At 48.2% G+C, this 18,095-nt stretch overlaps 1 protein-coding gene across 3 annotated transcripts in view; it reads right to left on the reverse strand.

The window, feature by feature from the left end:
- rapgef1a (Rap guanine nucleotide exchange factor (GEF) 1a) overlaps positions 1-18,095 on the reverse strand; it is a 65,617-nt gene that overhangs the window by 19,590 nt on the left and 27,932 nt on the right. For all 3 annotated transcript variants that reach the window (XM_042708307.1, XM_031570872.2, XM_042708308.1), the window contains exons 7-9: positions 13,461-13,581; positions 12,807-12,987; positions 2,856-3,392 (exon numbers count right to left, since the gene is read on the reverse strand). In XM_042708307.1, coding sequence (XP_042564241.1) covers positions 2,856-3,392; positions 12,807-12,987; positions 13,461-13,581 — 839 coding nt within the window. The remainder of the gene's footprint in view (positions 1-2,855; positions 3,393-12,806; positions 12,988-13,460; positions 13,582-18,095) is intronic.

Genomic DNA, 18,095 nt, shown 5'->3' on the forward strand with positions numbered 1-18,095 from the left:
GTGTGTGTGTGTGTGTGTGTGTGTGTGTGTGTGTATCTGCATCATCTGATACTTTTACAGATGTTTCCTGATGATCACGCCCTCTCTCCCTCCTTCTCTCCCTCCTTCTCTCTCTTCCTCCCCCTTCCCCCAACACTGCTTATGGCCCTGTCTACAAACACAGCGGCAACAACTCACTCAATCTCTCTCTCTCTCTATATCTTCTTCCACCCTTCTCTTTCTGTCAATCACTCTCCATTCCTCTTTCACTCTCAATACTATTTCAATTTCAAAGATTTCATGACATTGTCCAAGCATACGGACATGCGTGAGTAGATTCAATAAAAACAAAAAAAATGAGCCGAAATAATAATTCTTCTTCTTCCTCCTCCCTCTCTGTCTCTCTCTGAGTCGGCCGTTCAGCCTGTGTGTGTTTGTGTGTGTGTGTATGTGTTCACTGGCGTTTCCACACTCTACGCCTCATGACATCACCTCCTGACATCACCCCAACCCAACCCCCCCCCCCCCCCACACACACACACACACACACACAAGCATGGGAGTAAAGAGAGTGGCTGTGTTGTTTCTAGTGTAATATCTGGCAGAGCGGGCCGGTCAGCTGGACAGGGCGTCTGCTCCCACCAGCTCAGCCTCAGAGGGGGAAAGTGGTGATGAGTGAACGACCAATGGTATACACACACACACTAGGGCTGGGCGGTATGACGGTATATACCGTGCAACGGTAGAAATGTGTCTACCGGGAGAGATTTGGCTATATCGTTTCAACCGCGGTATGCTCTTATTTTGAAATCCAATCGATTTATTTTTAGATAATGACCTCCAAACTATACATCATCTCGCGTATTATACAGTTACTCGCCAAAACGACAGAAGACATTCCTCCAAAATACCTCTTTAACGATTTTGATGCCGTTTCGTGATTTCCGTTTAGAAAAAATAGTTCTTCAGGCAAATAGAACTTTCAAGTTTCAAGTGTTGCGTAGCAACCCATTACTTGCTGACTTCAAGTTACGTTAAATGACCGGACTACTTGCGGAATGATATGATATGAAAGACGTGAATTAAAGCACAAAACCCGTTGCCAATGATGGTCATTACTTTTTTGCAGCAGTGAATATAAAGAAATTACAGACCTGCAAACGTTGGGGTGGCCCATTCAAATCAACTGAACTTTTTTTAACATTCTGAAGAGCCGTATAATACGATACCTAGTACAATTTTTAAGCACATGACCTTCAAGGACCGTCATGCCTACTTGTTGAGTAATCCTCGACTGTTGGGAAAGATTCTACTGAAAGATCTACTGAAAAATATGGACTGAAAAGTGTCTAGTGTAGCCATTTATTTGCAGATTATGTTCCATTTTTCTCAATGATGGTCAAATACTAGTAGTTAAAGATGCACTATTTCGATAGTTTACATTTATTTTCAGTATTTCATAGTGAAGGAGCTGTGGGAGCACAAGAACAGTGAGCGTCTAGCAGCGATTATCATAGACATATACATGTATGTTAGGGATGCACGATATTGAATTTTAGCCGATATCCGATATGCCGATATTTACAAGCTCATTTTGGCCGATTGCCGATGCCGATACCGATATATACCCTTCTACTTTTTAATTATTGAAAAGTCTGTCAAATAGTGTATTGCTGTAGATACGGGACATTAAAAACGTGATTTGTATCATTTTAGAAATAGCCATTCACTCATGAAAACTATTGAAATTATTTCAAAGATTTATTTATATTTTCACGTCACAATGTTCATACTTGAACAGTACCTCCTTGAACTTGAACAACTACACTCTGGAAATGCAACTTGGCTAACTTGGCAAGCTAACGTTGGTTAACTGACTTACAGTTTAATAACATCCCTTCTAGGATTTCTAGACTAATCTATGTAAGGTTATTGCCAAGTTAGCTATATAAATTCCATATATGCGAAAGTAAGCCATGTACAGATAGCGTGGGCTCGTGACATAACGTTTCACATCCCGTCAAATGAGATCATCAACTTTGCTGGTGTCACGTAGCATGCAAGCTAACTAGCTAGTGTTGTCTAGCTAACTAGCAACTTATTAACTTCTATTAGCGCGCGACAGGTAATGTTGCAAAGCGTTGCACGCAGGTGGTCTGCATCTATGCATGCAACCTACGTTACGGCCAAGCTGTCGTCACCTCTTCCATCTCCTGAAAAGTTTCCTGACAAATAGCATGTCAACATCCTCTGATACTGTGAAGTACTGCCACACAGCCGACGTGTTGAATTACGTTGTTGGCGCTCATAGTAACCAAAACATTTGCTTCGCGTGCGCATAATTTGAACGTCACCTTATCGGCCGGGTACATCGGCAGAAATGTTCATATCTGCAGATGCCGATAATTAAGTTTTGAAGCTTTTATCTGCAGATACCGATGTCGTGCCGATATTATCGTGCATCCCTAATGTATGTATGTCTATGGCGATTATAACCGTCGATATTCTAAGTAACATGGAGACAAAACTTGTTTTGGTACTCCACCTAGATCATGAATATAAAAACGACTCAAAACAACAAAGTGCTTTTTATCCAGAAAAAACGCAGCTTCATCGTTTACTTGCGTTTGTTTACAGGCTTCACCTCACCAATATTGCGGCGACGTTCGCCCACCCCTAACACACACACACACACTCTCTTACTGTGTCGGCTCTTTTTCTCGGGCAGGGGCGGTGGGGTCTGTGGGGTGGGGTGGGATGTGTCTCTCTCTCTCTCTCTCACACACACACACACACACACACACACACACACACACACACACACACACACACACACACACACACTCTCTCTCTCTCTCTCTCTCTCTCTCTCTTACTGTGTCGGCTCTTCTTCTCGGGCAGGGGCGGTGGGCTCTGTGGGATGTCTGCGCTCTGGCTGGGGCTGAAGTGAAGTGGGGTGGAGCCGTAGAGGAAGGGCGGGGCCGGCGAGACGGGCGCGTAGACGGGGAAGGGGGGCACGGGGGGGCCGGGGCTGGCACGGAGGGCTAGGAGCTCCTCCTCGCTGATGTTGTCGTACTGCGAGGGCAGCCGCTCGAAGAGGGCCCGCGGCGACCCCGTCCCGTCCAGCGACGAGGCATGGGTGGGCAGCGCCCCGCTGCGCCGCTTCTTCTGGGGGAGGGCCGGGGGGGCGCTGACGCGGGACTGGAGCGGGGGCGGCTGGAGGGGGGGGGACGCCCCGTACGGAGAGCCCACCGGGGAGTGGAAGAGGGGGGGGCAGGAGGAGGAGGAGGACTCGCGGTGGGATTCGGGGAGGGGGCTCAAGCACCCCCCTATGGAGAGGGGATGGATCTGATCTACACTGGAGAGGTCCTGGTGCAGGAAGTCGTAGTCTGGATCGTACCCCTCAGTTATATCTGCAGCGAGGGAGGGAGAGAGAGAGAGAAAACACAAGAAAACAATGTATTAAGATGCTGCCAACACAACAGACCACACTGCATCGTCAATAAAACACATAGAAATGAAAAATAAATAAAAAGGCGGAGTGTGTGTGTGTGTGTGAGAGAGAGAGATAGTGTGTGAGTGTATGTGTGTGTGTGTGTCTGTGTGTGTGTGTGTGTGTGTGTGTGTGTGTGTGTATGGGAGTATGGGGGCAATAGCAAAAGGAAGACAAAAGGGAGAGAAAACAAAGGATTGAATAAAGACAAAAAAAAGGTGAAGGAGGAAGAGAAGGGAAGAAAAGAGAAGAGAGGGGAAGAGTAAGATAGTGTAGACAAGGAGATGGAGCGAGAGTGAGAGGGATGGATTAGACAAGGAGATGGAGAGAGAGTGAGAGGGATGGATTCGACAAGGAGATGGAGAGAGAGTGAGAGGGATGGATTCGACAAGGAGATGGAGAGAGAGTGAGAGGGATGGATTAGACAAGGAGATGGAGAGAGAGTGAGAGGGATGGATTAGACAAGGAGATGGAGAGAGAGTGAGAGGGATGGATTAGACAAGGAGATGGAGAGAGAGTGAGAGGGATGGATTAGACAAGGAGATGGAGAGAGAGTGAGTGTGCTGTCAGATTGTAACCGGGAAGAGACTTTTGTTTTGAAAATACAACTTTTATTGTGAAGCAGGAAGTGGTCCTCATGACAGGAAATACAGGAAGTCAAGTCACTTAAGCACAGGTAGTGTGAGTGTTTGGAAAGCATATGGTGACTGCTAATGGGGGACATAACTTGCTGGCCACTACCAGGGATGCTACTGGTAAGACAATGTTTGATGTTATCTGGTAATCTATTGCAAAAGTGTGCTTTAGTGTTTGAGTTTTGTGGTAGTTTACATGCACTGTTGTTGTTTGTGTATTTGATAGAGGGCAGTTTATGAGTGCTGTATTTTATGGTTTGTTTCTTGTAAAGGTTTTCAATCTGGAAAGACGTGTTTGCTGAAAAGAAGTATTTTAACTCAAATAAAACAAAGAAGAATGAAGAAACCGTCTGAGTCGTTACCATTTTAACCCTGTTGATGGCCAAGGCCTTTTTCAAGTTTGGGCAGAAGTTAAAAAATCCCCTGATAACTTGACAGTTGAAAACCAAGGCTGATTGATAACCAAAGAGCTGCATCAATACTAGAAGATTAACGGCTTCAGTGAGTCCAGAGTGTGGATGCAGAGGAGAGTTGCTAGACAGCAAGGCTATTCAAGAGGCATTGGGAACCCAATCAGTTAACCTAAATAAATAAGTTGGGAGTTAAAGAGAAATCACATTCAAGATGGCAGCCGAAGCTCTCTGCAAAACACTGGATCAGCTTAAGAAATACAGGATGGTTGCAAAGACCTCCTTAACCAAGCAAGCTAACTATCTCAGTCGGAAAGCAGGCGATTTAACTGAGTTAGAACTCAGACAAGAATTTGCAAAGCTCTCTGCCGATTCAAGGAAAGTTATTGAGGCCAACGATGACTACAGGACTGGGTTAGAAGCAGAGCTAGCAGCCAAGGAAGATGGTAAAGATGATGTGCTAAGTCTGGAGCAAGATGCAGACCTAAGTAAATACGGCAGTGAATGTGAGCAAAAGTTCAATGACGTAAAGCAGATTGTTCAAACCAACCTCTGGAGCAGATATGGATCAGAGATGCTAGAGGCTGCTTTTGAAGAAGCAGAAAAAGCCTGTAGGCATACATATGGACTACCTGTGGAAAGCAGTTACTGTGAAGGATTTGAAATCCAACATAATGTAGTGGGAAAGTTGATTAAAGAAACATCTGACGCATTCGCAGCCTGGGAGTCATGGATTCCTGCAGCAGAGGAAAGAGACTTTCGAAAGCGAAGCAGGGAGCTGAGAGTAGCTTACAATGAGCTAGACATGAGAAAAGGTGAATTTGCCAGAGCCCGGAGAATATCTGTGGAGAAGCAAGGCACTGGCGTAATACAAGAACACACTGGACCGACAATACCAGTAGTGAGAATTAAACCAACCAAACTGCCCACGTTTAGCGGCTGCAAAAGAGACTTCCACCGCTGGAGGACAGACTGGGAAAGCCTTCAGAAGCAGGGAGAGCCAACCGGTTCGCCAGAGGTAAAAAAGATTCAGCTTCTTGATAGTGTGGAAGAAAAGATTGTGAAAGATCTCCGCTTGTCGACTTACAGCACAGCTGATGATGTCTTCAGAGTGCTGGCAAATAGGTATGGTAACAAATGTGCCATTGCTCTAGAAATTGTTGATGAGCTCGAGAAGATTCAGCCAGTCAGAGGAAATCAGCCGAGAAAAGTAGTAGACCTTATTCAGACCATTGGAAAAGCTCTCGCTGACCTCACAGACCTAGGAAGTACCGGCGCCATCAAAAACCCACTGGTGGTGAGGTCTTTAGAGAGCAAGCTTCCTGAGGGTTTGAAGAAGGACTGGCTGATGTTCATGGTGGATCCTAGCAATGATGTCACTGAAGATAAGCACTTTGACATGCTATTAGCTTTTCTGAAGAAGCAAGAGGAGATCTTCGAGAGGCTAGAGCACCTACAAATCACAGACAAGCCAGAGAGTTCAGATAAAGCAGAAAGGACATTTAACAAGAAATATGCCTCAACTCAAGCCACAAAGGGTGAAGATGCTGAGGATGGATGCATTATCTGTGGGGATGAGAAACATAAGGACAGGATTTTCTTCTGCAAAAAGTTCAGGGCTCTGAAGTTATCAGAAAAGGAAGCTGCTGTGGAAAGGATTGGTGCATGCAGGGAGTGCTTAGGGTGTCATGAGTATGATGATGGCTGCAGAGACACTTACCTGTGCAGGAATGTAGACTGCAAAAAGAGAGGCTCCTCAGATCACCACTTCTTTCTCTGTCCAAGAGGGAACAGCAAGAGGCGTGAACTTGAGAAACCTCAAACAGATGACAGAGACAAAAAGAACTTAACTGAGGAACAGAAGAGATTCTTGGGTGAACTTACCCCCGAGTTAGCTGAGAGGTGCAGGAAGGCCTTCACCAATAATTCGTCGAACGTCAGCTGTCCAGCTAAGAACCAGGTGAGCCTCCTCAAAGAAAGTGGATTGAGAGAACTTCCCGTCATTATGATGTTAATGGAAGTGACCGCTAATGCAGGTCAAAAAATCGGAGCCCTGGTGGATCTGGCTTCAGACACCAACTACATTACTCATAAAGCAGCCAAAAGATTGAATCTTAGGAGTGAGAAGATCACACTAATTGTGCATGGAGTGGGTGGAATGGCTACCAAAGTAGCCACAAGAAGATACCTCCTCAGAGTTCGAATCAAAACCTCCAAGGGAACTGAGAGGGCCCATGAACTAATCTGTTATGGGCTGAAGAAGATCGCCAAAGTTCACCAAGCTGTCAGGCCTGACGAGCTGAGGAGATTCTTCCCTGAAGTTGAACCTGATGAGCTGAGGAGACCTGAGCAGATTGAGTTGCTCATAAGTCACAGAGAAGGGAGACTTGCCCCACAAAGGGTGAAGGTTGTGGGAGATCTCGTCTTGTGGGAGAGCCCTCTTGGAAAGACAGTGGGCGGAGCACACCCTGATCTGTTTGAGCAAGTAAACATGACGGCACATGAGTCGAAGACACACTTTGCTCGGTCTATGAGAACAGCTGCCATCAAATATGAGGAGATCCCTGCTGAGGTCCCCTTCATGACCAAGACAGTTCACATGCAAGACACCATCGTTGAGGCTAGGCATACAGCTGCAACTCACCGTGACTTCCTTGAGTGGTGGAAATGGGATAGTATTGGTGCAGCCTGCGAGCCAAAATGTGGTGGATGTCGTTGTGGGAACTGCCAGCCTGGAGGAAAGGAGATGACCTTAGCAGAGGAAAGGGAATTTGAAATAATAAAAGATGGCCTGACATACATCATGGAGGATGAACACAGCAAGTATCCACACTGGGATGCGAGGTATCCTTGGATAATGGATCCTGCTTGCCTTCCCAACAACCGAAGTGGAGTTGAGGCCACCTTCTTAAGAACTGAGAAAAGGCTCAGTAAGGAACCAGAGTGGTTTGCCGCTTACACTGCTCAAGTCCACGAGATGGTTGGGCGTGGAGCTGCAAAGAGACTCACAAAGAAGATGGCTGAAGACTGGAGGGGACCAGTCTGGTATGTGAGTCATCTAGTAGCACCAAATCCCCACTCAGTCACTACTCCAGTGCGACTTGTGTGGAACAGCAGTCAGAAGTTCAGAGGAGTGAGCATGAACGACCTGTTGCTCAAAGGGCCAGATGTCTTGAACCCCATCAGGGCCGTCCTGCTAAGGTTTAGGAAAGGAGTGCATGCAGCCTTAGGAGATATCAGGAAGATGTACAACTCTGTGTGGCTGGAGGAACGTGAGATGCATCTTCACAGATTCCTTTGGAGGGACCGGCAAGATGAAGAGATAGGGGAGTATGTCATCACGAGGGTGAATATAGGTGACAGGCCTGCTGGATGCATAGCACAGCTGGCTATGCGAGAAACTGCAAGGCTCACCAAGTTTTCTCACCTGGAGGAGGCACAAAGGGTACTGGAGGAAGACAGCTACATGGATGATGTCCTAACATCCCACAACAATGCAAACAGACTGAGCGAAGTGACCAAGGAGATTGAGGAAATTCTGGGGCAGACCCCACAACGAGGATGCCCTGTGAGACGCACAAAACATTTGTCCTGCCAAATCAGTTGAAAGATGAGGACAATAAGGCGTTAGTAGAGGAAGACAAACTCTACCTTATGGCTTCGATCAATTTCTCCAGAAGGAGAGGAAAGATGAGAACAGGCCAAGACCTATTGATGGAGGAGGTGAGATCAAAAACACCTGATCCTCTCACCAGAAGATTACTGCTAAGTCAGGTTGCTGGGCTCTATGACCCTATTGGACTCGTCACACCACTGAAGCAGAAAGGTGCCATACTCGTTAGGAAAGCATTCCAGGAGACAGCGAGTGGAAATCTGGCCCAAAACACCTGGGACAAACCACTTTCCGAGGGCCTCAGGGAGGAGGCCATCAAGCTGTTTGAAGAGTATGCACAGCTGGGACAAGTAAAGTTTCATAGAAGCCTTACTCCACTAGGCTGGAAGGGAAAACCGTGGGCTATTACTTTCTCAGACGGCAGTGACAAGTCCTACGGAGCTGTTCTATACCTTAGATGGGAAACGGACGAAGGTACGCCACTGGACCAGAAAGGAGATGCAGTCAAAGCTGAGGTCTGTGGTGCTGTGTTTGCAGCCAGACTGAGAAAGTACGTGGAAAGGCATGGCCGGATGGATATAGAGCGCTGGTTTCATCTAGTTGATAGCCAGACGGTATTGGGAGCCATTAAGCGAGACAGCTATGGCTACCAGACATTCTTTGCCAACAGGATAGGAGAAATCCAAAAGTCTGCATCAGTTGAAGACTGGTGGTGGGTCCCAGGGAGCCTCAATATAGCTGACACCATTACGAGGGGAGCTGCTCTGAAGGATCTGCAAGAGACATGGCAAAGTGGACCGGAGTTTTTGAGGAGGCCATTAAAAGAATGGCCAATAAAGTCAGCTGAGGAAGTGGTAACTGACGCCAGGGACAGCATCAGTAAGATGCAGAGGAAGGCCTTTTCAGCAGTAATGACGAGAGGTCAAGTGAAGAGATGCCGAGGGGTCACCACCCAGGAGCACACCAAAGCTGAAGACTCGGAAACTGATCCAGAAATGAGACAGGGTGAAGTTGCGCTGAGAGTATCACTTTCCAGCTCAGCCGTCAAAAATCTTTTTGAGGTGAAGAGATTTAGCTGCTTGTCCAGGCTGGTGAATGTCGTTGCTTGGGTAAGACGGGCTGCTGATAGCTGGCTAGGCCTTAAAGACCAGACCCCAAAGAAAGCAAAGTGGGAGGCATCACCCTCAAAAGGAGAATCTAAAGCTCTTGTGCTCAATGTTGAAGACTGTGAGTATGCCTTCAGAACTCTCTGCTTGGCAGCTCAAGAAGGCACAACATTTCCTGACACTACCCTCAACCGGTTAGTAGTGGTTAGGCACAAAGATGGACTCCTTCTCTGCGGCGGCAGAATTCAGGTCTTCAGAGAAGACAAATCTTTAGTGCCTATTCTCCTTCAAGATGCGTGGATTTCTACATTGCTCGCACGAGAAGCCCACAATGTCAATCATGAGGGTATAGCAGGAACACTGTTGAGGATGAGAAGACAAGCCTGGGTGGTTAAGGGAAGAAGGATTGTCAAAAAAGTAGTGGACAATTGCGTAATCTGCAGGAAAGTGAAAGCAAAATGGTGTCAACAAATAATGAGCGACCTACCACCTGAGCGAACTGCGCCAGCAGCTCCATTTCAGTTCACTGCCGTGGACCTATTTGGGCCATATGAAGTGAAAGATGAGGTGAAGAAGAGAGTGAGGCTGAAGGTGTGGGGTATCGTGTTCAGTTGCATGGCATCCAGAGCCATTCATGCTGACATTGTCAGTGACATGTCTGCAGAAGGATTTCTGCTTGCTTATCAACGATTTACATCACTGAGGGGACACCCCAGCAAGGTATGGTCTGACCCAGGCACCAACTTTGTTGGGGCCAAACCTGCCCTTGAAGACCTCTATCGGTTCCTGGAGAATCTGGAAAGGTCAGGAGTGGAGGGAAAAGTGGCCAAGAATGGCACAAAATGGTCCTGGAAGATCCATCCTGCAGACTCACCTCATAGAAATGGAGCAGCTGAAGCAGCAGTGCAGACTGTAAAGAGAGCCCTCCAGAACGTAGGTGGTAATGGAGTCTTCACATGGGGAGAATTCCAGACCTTTGTGTATATGGCGGCCAATATGGCCAATGAGAGGCCTGTAGATGCGAGAGCACAAAGTCAAGAGGATTGCGTGGAGTATATCACTCCAAACTCTCTCCTGCTGGGGCGGGCGAGCTTGAGAGGAGACCCAGGAGACTTCCAGTTTGAGGGTTACCCCTACAAAAGGCTGAGAGTGATCCAGTCGGAGGTGAATAAGTTCTGGAAAAAGTGGTGTCAATTGGCAGGCCCGAATCTCTTTGTAAGGAGCAAGTGGCACACGAAGGAGAGGAATGTTGCAGAAGGAGACGTTGTTTGGCTTGCAGATCAGAACGCCTTAAGAGGTCAGTTTAAATTAGGCAGGGTGACCAGTGCGTTTCCCGACGAGAAAGGAGTCGTAAGAGACGTCAAAGTCAGAACGTTTCCCAGTTATCCAGTCAAGCAGCCATCCCGTGAAGTACGTGGTGGGAGAACCTCAGCGGTGAGGAAGCTGTCCAACAAGATCCCTGCTACAATCCTACACAGAGACGTTAGGCGTCTTGTTGTGTTAATTCCAGTGGAGGAGCAATGAAGAGAAGATCGGCACGCTCCAGAGAAGAGTGACGTGACCTCCTTGGGTTCTGGCACCAGGAGCTCAAGTGGGAGGTGTGCTGTCAGATTGTAACCGGGAAGAGACTTTTGTTTTGAAAATACAACTTTTATTGTGAAGCAGGAAGTGGTCCTCATGACAGGAAATACAGGAAGTCAAGTCACTTAAGCACAGGTAGTGTGAGTGTTTGGAAAGCATATGGTGACTGCTAATGGGGGACATAACTTGCTGGCCACTACCAGGGATGCTACTGGTAAGACAATGTTTGATGTTATCTGGTAATCTATTGCAAAAGTGTGCTTTAGTGTTTGAGTTTTGTGGTAGTTTACATGCACTGTTGTTGTTTGTGTATTTGATAGAGGGCAGTTTATGAGTGCTGTATTTTATGGTTTGTTTCTTGTAAAGGTTTTCAATCTGGAAAGACGTGTTTGCTGAAAAGAAGTATTTTAACTCAAATAAAACAAAGAAGAATGAAGAAACCGTCTGAGTCGTTACCATTTTAACCCTGTTGATGGCCAAGGCCTTTTTCAAGTTTGGGCAGAAGTTAAAAAATCCCCTGATAACTTGACAGTGAGAGAGATGGATTAGACAAGGAGATGGAGAGAGAGTAAGAGGGATGGATTAGACAAGGAGATGGAGAGAGTGTGAGAGGGATGGATTAGACAAGGAGATGGAGAGAGAGTGAGAGGGATGGATTAGACAAGGAGATGGAGAGAGAGTGAGAGGGATGGATTAGACAAGGAGATGGAGAGAGAGTGAGAGGGATGGATTAGACAAGGAGATGGAGAGAGAGTGAGAGGGATGGATTAGCAAGGAGATGAGAGAGAGTGAGAGGGATGGATTAGACAAGGAGATGGAGAGAGAGTGAGAGGGATGGATTAGACAAGGAGATGGAGAGAGAGTGAGAGGGATGGATTAGACAAGGAGATGGAGAGAGAGTGAGAGAGATGGATTCGATGAGACAGAGGCAGTGTTTTCAGATTAACCCTAGCTCAAGTTCAGAGCCTGGGGCAAGTTAACTGCCACTCCAAAACACACACACACACACATGTGCACGCATGCGCACGTGCACACACACTTACACTAACTCTTACTTACAGAAACCCCATCATCAGCAGAACAGCGCCACCCCCCACCCCTCGCCATGAATATGGATGCAGCAGCCACCCCCCACCCCACACCATGAATATGGATGCAGCAGCCACCCCCCCACCCCACACCATGAATATGGATGCAGCATGTAATGACCCAGTTAACCACAGCTTACACCCAGCAACACCTCATGCAGTCCACTCTATATGGATCCAGCGAACATCTAGCTCACATAACACCTCATGCAGGCCAATCTACTGTGGACAGATACAGCTCACATCCAGTCCTGCTAATCTATGGATGAAAGCTGTTCTGTGTGTGTGTGTGTGTGTGTGTGTGTGTCTTACCCAGCGTCTCACAGCTGGTGTTGCGTGAGCACTGTCCGCTGTCCTGCTCTAAGGAGGAGAGCTGTTCTGTGTGTGTGTGTGTGTGTGTGTGTGTGTGTGTGTGTCTTACCCAGCATCTCACAGCTGGTGTTGCGTGAGCAGTGTCCGCTGTCCTGCTCTAAGGAGGAGAGCTGTTCTGTGTGTGTGTGTGTGTGTGTGTGTGTGTGTGTGTGTGTGTGTGTGTGTGTGTGTGTGTGTGTGTGTCTTACCCAGCGTCTCACAGCTGGTGTTGCGTGAGCAGTGTCCGCTGTCCTGCTCTAAGGAGGAGAGCTGTTCTGTGTGTGTGTGTGTGTGTGTGTGTGTGTGTGTGTGTGTGTGTGTGTGTCTTACCCAGCGTCTCACAGCTGGTGTTGCGTGAGCACTGTCCGCTGTCCTGCTCTAAGGAGGAGAGCTGTTCTGTGTGTGTGTGTGTGTGTGTGTGTGTGTGTGTCTTACCCAGCGTCTCACAGCTGGTGTTGCGTGAGCACTGTCCGCTGTCCTGCTCTAAGGAGGAGAGCTGTTCTGTGTGTGTGTGTGTGTGTGTGTGTGTGTGTGTGTGTGTGTGTCTTACCCAGCGTCTCACAGCTGGTGTTGCGTGAGCACTGTCCGCTGTCCTGCTCTAAGGAGGAGAGCTGCTCGTCTGACTTGCTGAGTTTGCCCATGCTGCTGCAGGGGGAGAGACGCGGGGACTCGCCCCCGTAAGAGTGACTGCCGCCGGAGAAGCGCCTCTGCAGCGCATCCGCCTCGTAGTCCTGGACACACACACACGCACACACACACACACACACACGCGCGCGCACACACACACGCACGCACACAGGCACGTCCATACACACACACATACACACACACACACACACACACACACACACACACACACACACACACACACACACACACACACACAAATAAAGACATTTAGCTGATGTTCAGAAGTCAATTTCTGGAACTGACTTGTCATAGACAGCTTACTGGGGATAAGTGAATCACATCCTGACGGACAAGTGACTACATGAACACAGTGGATTTGAGCAAATGAAACACACACACACACAGACAAACAGAAAGACAGACACAGTCAGACACAGACAGACACAGACACACACACACACACACACACAGAGACAGACAGACAGACAGACACAGACACAGACACAGACACAGACACAGACACAGAAACAGACACACACACACACACACACACACACACCCTGTGGCTGTGTACCTGTTTTGTGATGCCAATGGGAAGACTGGAGCCGCTGGTGGCTCGACTCATGGGCGCCACCACTGCCACACGTGTAGGGGACGGGGCGGACTGGCGCTTCTTGGGCGGGAGGGCAGGAGGACTGGGGAGAGAGAGAGAGAGAGAGAGAGAGAGAGAGAGAGAGAGACAGAGAGACAGAGAGAGAGGGGGAAGGTGGCAGGTGGCTTTAATTATATTTGACAGTAAATGTCCCTTCATTCACATTACTTCCATACTGTGGAGAAGACTGAGAAGGAGGAGAGCAAGGATAAGACACACCAGGGACCAACCGAGGTTATATAACAGGTCTGGAGTCGGAAGACACACACACACACACACGATTGTGTATATGCGAGTGTGTGTGTGTGTGTGAGAAGGAGAGTATGTGTGTGAAGAGGCAGCATTCTCTGCATTCCAATGGTGGAATGTATCTCTGGCCGCAGACCATGGCTCTCCCCTAAGCCCCAGGAGTTACTGCACTCTCCTACACACACACACACACACACACACACACACACACACACACACACTCAGCCCAAGGAGTTACTGCACTCTCCTACACACACACACACACACACACACCCTCTTAGACCCAGGAGTTACTGCACTCTCCTACACACACACACACACACACACACACACTCAGCCCAAGGAGTTACTGCACTCTCCTACACACACACACACACACACACACACACACACACACACACATCCTCTTAGCCCCAGGAGTCACTGCACTCTCCTACACACACACACTCAGCCCCAGGAGTCACTGCACTCTCCTACACAAACACAAACACACACACACCCTCTCAGCCCCAGAAGTCACTAGGGTCCAGGGTGAATGAGGTGGAGGGCCAGAGGGACGTGCTGCCACTCCCATCAGCGGTCTTCCACACACTTCTTAGACAATGAGACTACGCCAGACATCCCTCCTCCTCCTCCTCCGTGTTTCACAACATCTCTGTTCTGGTGTGTTTGTTTGGCAGCACCTCGGTTCTGCCGTGTTTCACAACATCACTGTTCTGGTGTGTTTGGCAACAGGGCTGTTCTGGTGTGCTAGCACAGGCAGCTCATGAACAGGAGCAGCAGGGAGCCTGCGAGTCTGAACTCAAGCACGGCGCCCTGGATGAGTGAGTAATGGAGGAATGGGTCTGTGCTTCACACACACACACACAACACAGGGCTATATTTGGACTTAAGAGCAGAGGGATGACACAGGACTGAGCAACGGGAAAAGGAGTGGAGGAGAGGAGGATAGAGAGAGAGGCGAGGGAGAAAGAGAAAGAGAAAGGAGTGCATGGAGTTAGAGATTTTTTAGGAGATTTCTATTGAAAGGAGAGGAGAAAAATAATTTGGAGAGGGAGTGAGGGAGAAGAAATGAGAGGAAAGCAGAGGAAGAGAGGGGCGTGAGAGAGGGAGAGGGAGAGGGATATAATGTGGGGCTGACTCTAGGGTTCCTGAGGCAGAGGAGACGAGGCTGTGGTTGGTTTACTGGGTGTCTGACATCACTTACATCACTGAGCTACTTCTCCAACTAGAGGCTTAAGCCAACAAGGCTCACTCACACACTGGAGATGCCACACACACACACACACACACACACACACACACACACACACACACACACACACACACACACACACACACACACACACACACACACACACACACAGCTGGTTGGAGACAAACACACACAGAGGACATCATCTTATACTGACATAACTGGCCTTTGTCCGACTAACACACACACTACCACACACACACAACATTATTTTACACTGAGATGACCTTGGGCTTTGTCCAGCTGACAGCTGACTCACACAGCTAGAGATGACACAAATACAAACACACGCACACACACACAGAGGACATTATCTTATACTGACATGACTGGCCTCTGTCCAAATAACAGCTCACTCGCACAGCTGGAGGTGACATACACACGCGCACACGCCACACACACACACACACACAGCTGGTTCAAGACAAGAGGAGAGGAGCACAACAGAGAAAACGAAAGAAGAAAAACAAATACTTCTCTTGATGTGGCCACATCCTCTGTTCCTCATCATCGTTTGTGTTTGATGACACACTGCCCCATGGCCAGCGTTAAACAAGAGATCACACACACACACACACACACACACACACACACACACACAGACACAGACACAGACACACACACACAGACACACACACGATCTTACACAGTAAGAATGATACTTGCGTGATGTGAAAGAGGAGAGATGACTTGAGGAGCTATAAGAATGGGACCCAGTCTAAACAAGACTCTCCGGCCCACGTACACACACACACTCGCTCTGTCTAGACGTTTTAGACTGATTCACCATCTCTGTTCTCACTTGCTCACAAACACACACACACACACACACACACACACACACATAGCAAAATAAGCGCCCACCTTTTTAAGGCAGTGAATACTCAAGTTGTGAAAATATGTTCTCATGGCAACCCTAGTGTGAGGTGGCTTGCAAAAGATTCGGGGTGAACCAGGGGAATTCCATTGTTTTTAGAGAGGTCACAAGGGGCAAGAGGAGACTGATGGTGTTTGTAGAGCGGTTGTGAGGGGCAAGAGGAGACTGATGGTGTTTGTAGAGCGGTCCTGAGGGGCAAGAGGAGACTGATGGGGTTTGTAGAGAGGTCACAAGGGGCAAGAGGAGACTGATGGTGTTTGTAGAGCGGTCCTGAGGGGCAGGAGGAGACTGATGGTGTTTGTAGAGCGGTCGCGAGGGGCAAGAGGAGACTGATGGTGTTTGTAGACATTTACATTTAGTCATTTAGCAGACGCTTTTATCCAAAGCGACTTACATATGTGCGACTTACAATGTATACACATTTTACATTTACACTGATGGCACACTGCACATGAAGAGCAATTAGGGGTTCAGTGTCTTAGCAACTTTCTGATTACTAAACGACTTCTCTACCTCCTGTACCACTGTCGCCCCACAAAGCGGTTGTGGTTGTGAGGGGCAGGAGGAGACTGATAGTGTTTGTAGAGCGGTCGTGAGGGGCAAGAGGAGACTGATGGTGTTTGTAGAGCGGTTGTGAGGGGCAAGAGGAGACTGATGGTGTTTGTAGAGCGGTCGCGAGGGGCAAGAGGAGACTGATGGGGTTTGTAGAGCGGTCCTGGGGGGCAAGAGGAGACTGATGGTGTTTGTAGAGCGGTTGTGAGGGGCAGGAGGAGACTGATGGTGTTTGTAGAGCGGTCGCGAGGGGCAAGAGGAGACTGATGGTGTTTGTAGACATTTACATTTACATTTAGTCATTTAGCAGACGCTTTTATCCAAAGCGACTTACATATGTGCGACTTACAATGTATACACATTTTACATTTACACTGATGGCACACTGCACATCAAGAGCAATTAGGGGTTCAGTGTCTTGCTCAAGGACGCTTCGACAGGGAATCGAACTAGCAACTTTCTGATTACTAAACGACTTCTCTACCTACTGTACCACTGTCGCCCCACAAAGCGGTTGTGGTTGTGAGGGGCAGGAGGAGACTGATAGTGTTTGTAGAGCGGTCGTGAGGGGCAAGAGGAGACTGATGGTGTGCAAGAGGAGACTGATGGGGTTTGTAGAGCGGTTGTGAGGGGCAGGAGGAGACTGATGGTGTTTGTAGAGCGGTCGTGAGGGGCAAGAGGAGACTGACTGACTCACGACCGCTCTACAAACACACACACATGCTCTCTCTCTCACACACACACATGCTCGCTCACATACACACACATGCTCGCTCACACACACACACACACACACACGCTACACAAAAACACACACACATTCGCTCACACACTCGCTCACACACACACACATGCTCGCTCACATACACACACACATTCGCTCACACACTCGCTCACACACACACACCCACACACACTCGGGGAAAGGCCCTGGCGGAACGCTGCCTCTGAGTAACAGACAGAGAGGTGTCAGTGTCAGAGGAAGTTTCATCTCATTTCATCTCTGCTGATGCTGCTGTGTTGAACTCTAGCCGTTGAAGACGAGACTTCTCAGAAATGCTATATTTAGCAACTCTAACCTCGTATTTACATTGATATGAATAAATCCCATAGTGGTTCTGCATATAAAAAAAAAACCCACTTCAATGATTCTCGATCAGCACTGCGTATTGTCCCTTTCTGCAAGTCCTCAGTCCTAGGGGTAATGTGACCTGCTGTGGGGAAGCGCAGCCTCTCTCTTCTTCTGCTTTCCCTGCCTAAATAATCCCTTACCCAGCCGTGTCCTCCAGCACTGTGGCCGTCAGCAGGTCAGAGCGGGGGGGGGTGGTGCTGGTGCTGATGGTTAGCAACAGCAGGGAGTTAGAGTTTTGTTCACCTTACGCGTTCTGAAGCGTGACTCGTGAGTCTCATCTTTACATGATGCTTATTAAAACCACCATATGTGAGAGGGGGAGTGTGGCCACTGTATATGTATATCACTCACACACTCACACACTCAGACATTACGACCTGGGCTGCTGGCACATTCACAGAGACAAGAGCGTGTGATGTGAGCATGACTAATTGTTCCCCAGTAAAATATGATCACCGTCAGCTTGTTCTCTTTTTGTCGACGGATTCGGAC

This window comes from Clupea harengus, chromosome 7 (assembly GCF_900700415.2).
Source record: "Clupea harengus chromosome 7, Ch_v2.0.2, whole genome shotgun sequence".
NCBI lineage: Eukaryota > Metazoa > Chordata > Actinopteri > Clupeiformes > Clupeidae > Clupea > Clupea harengus.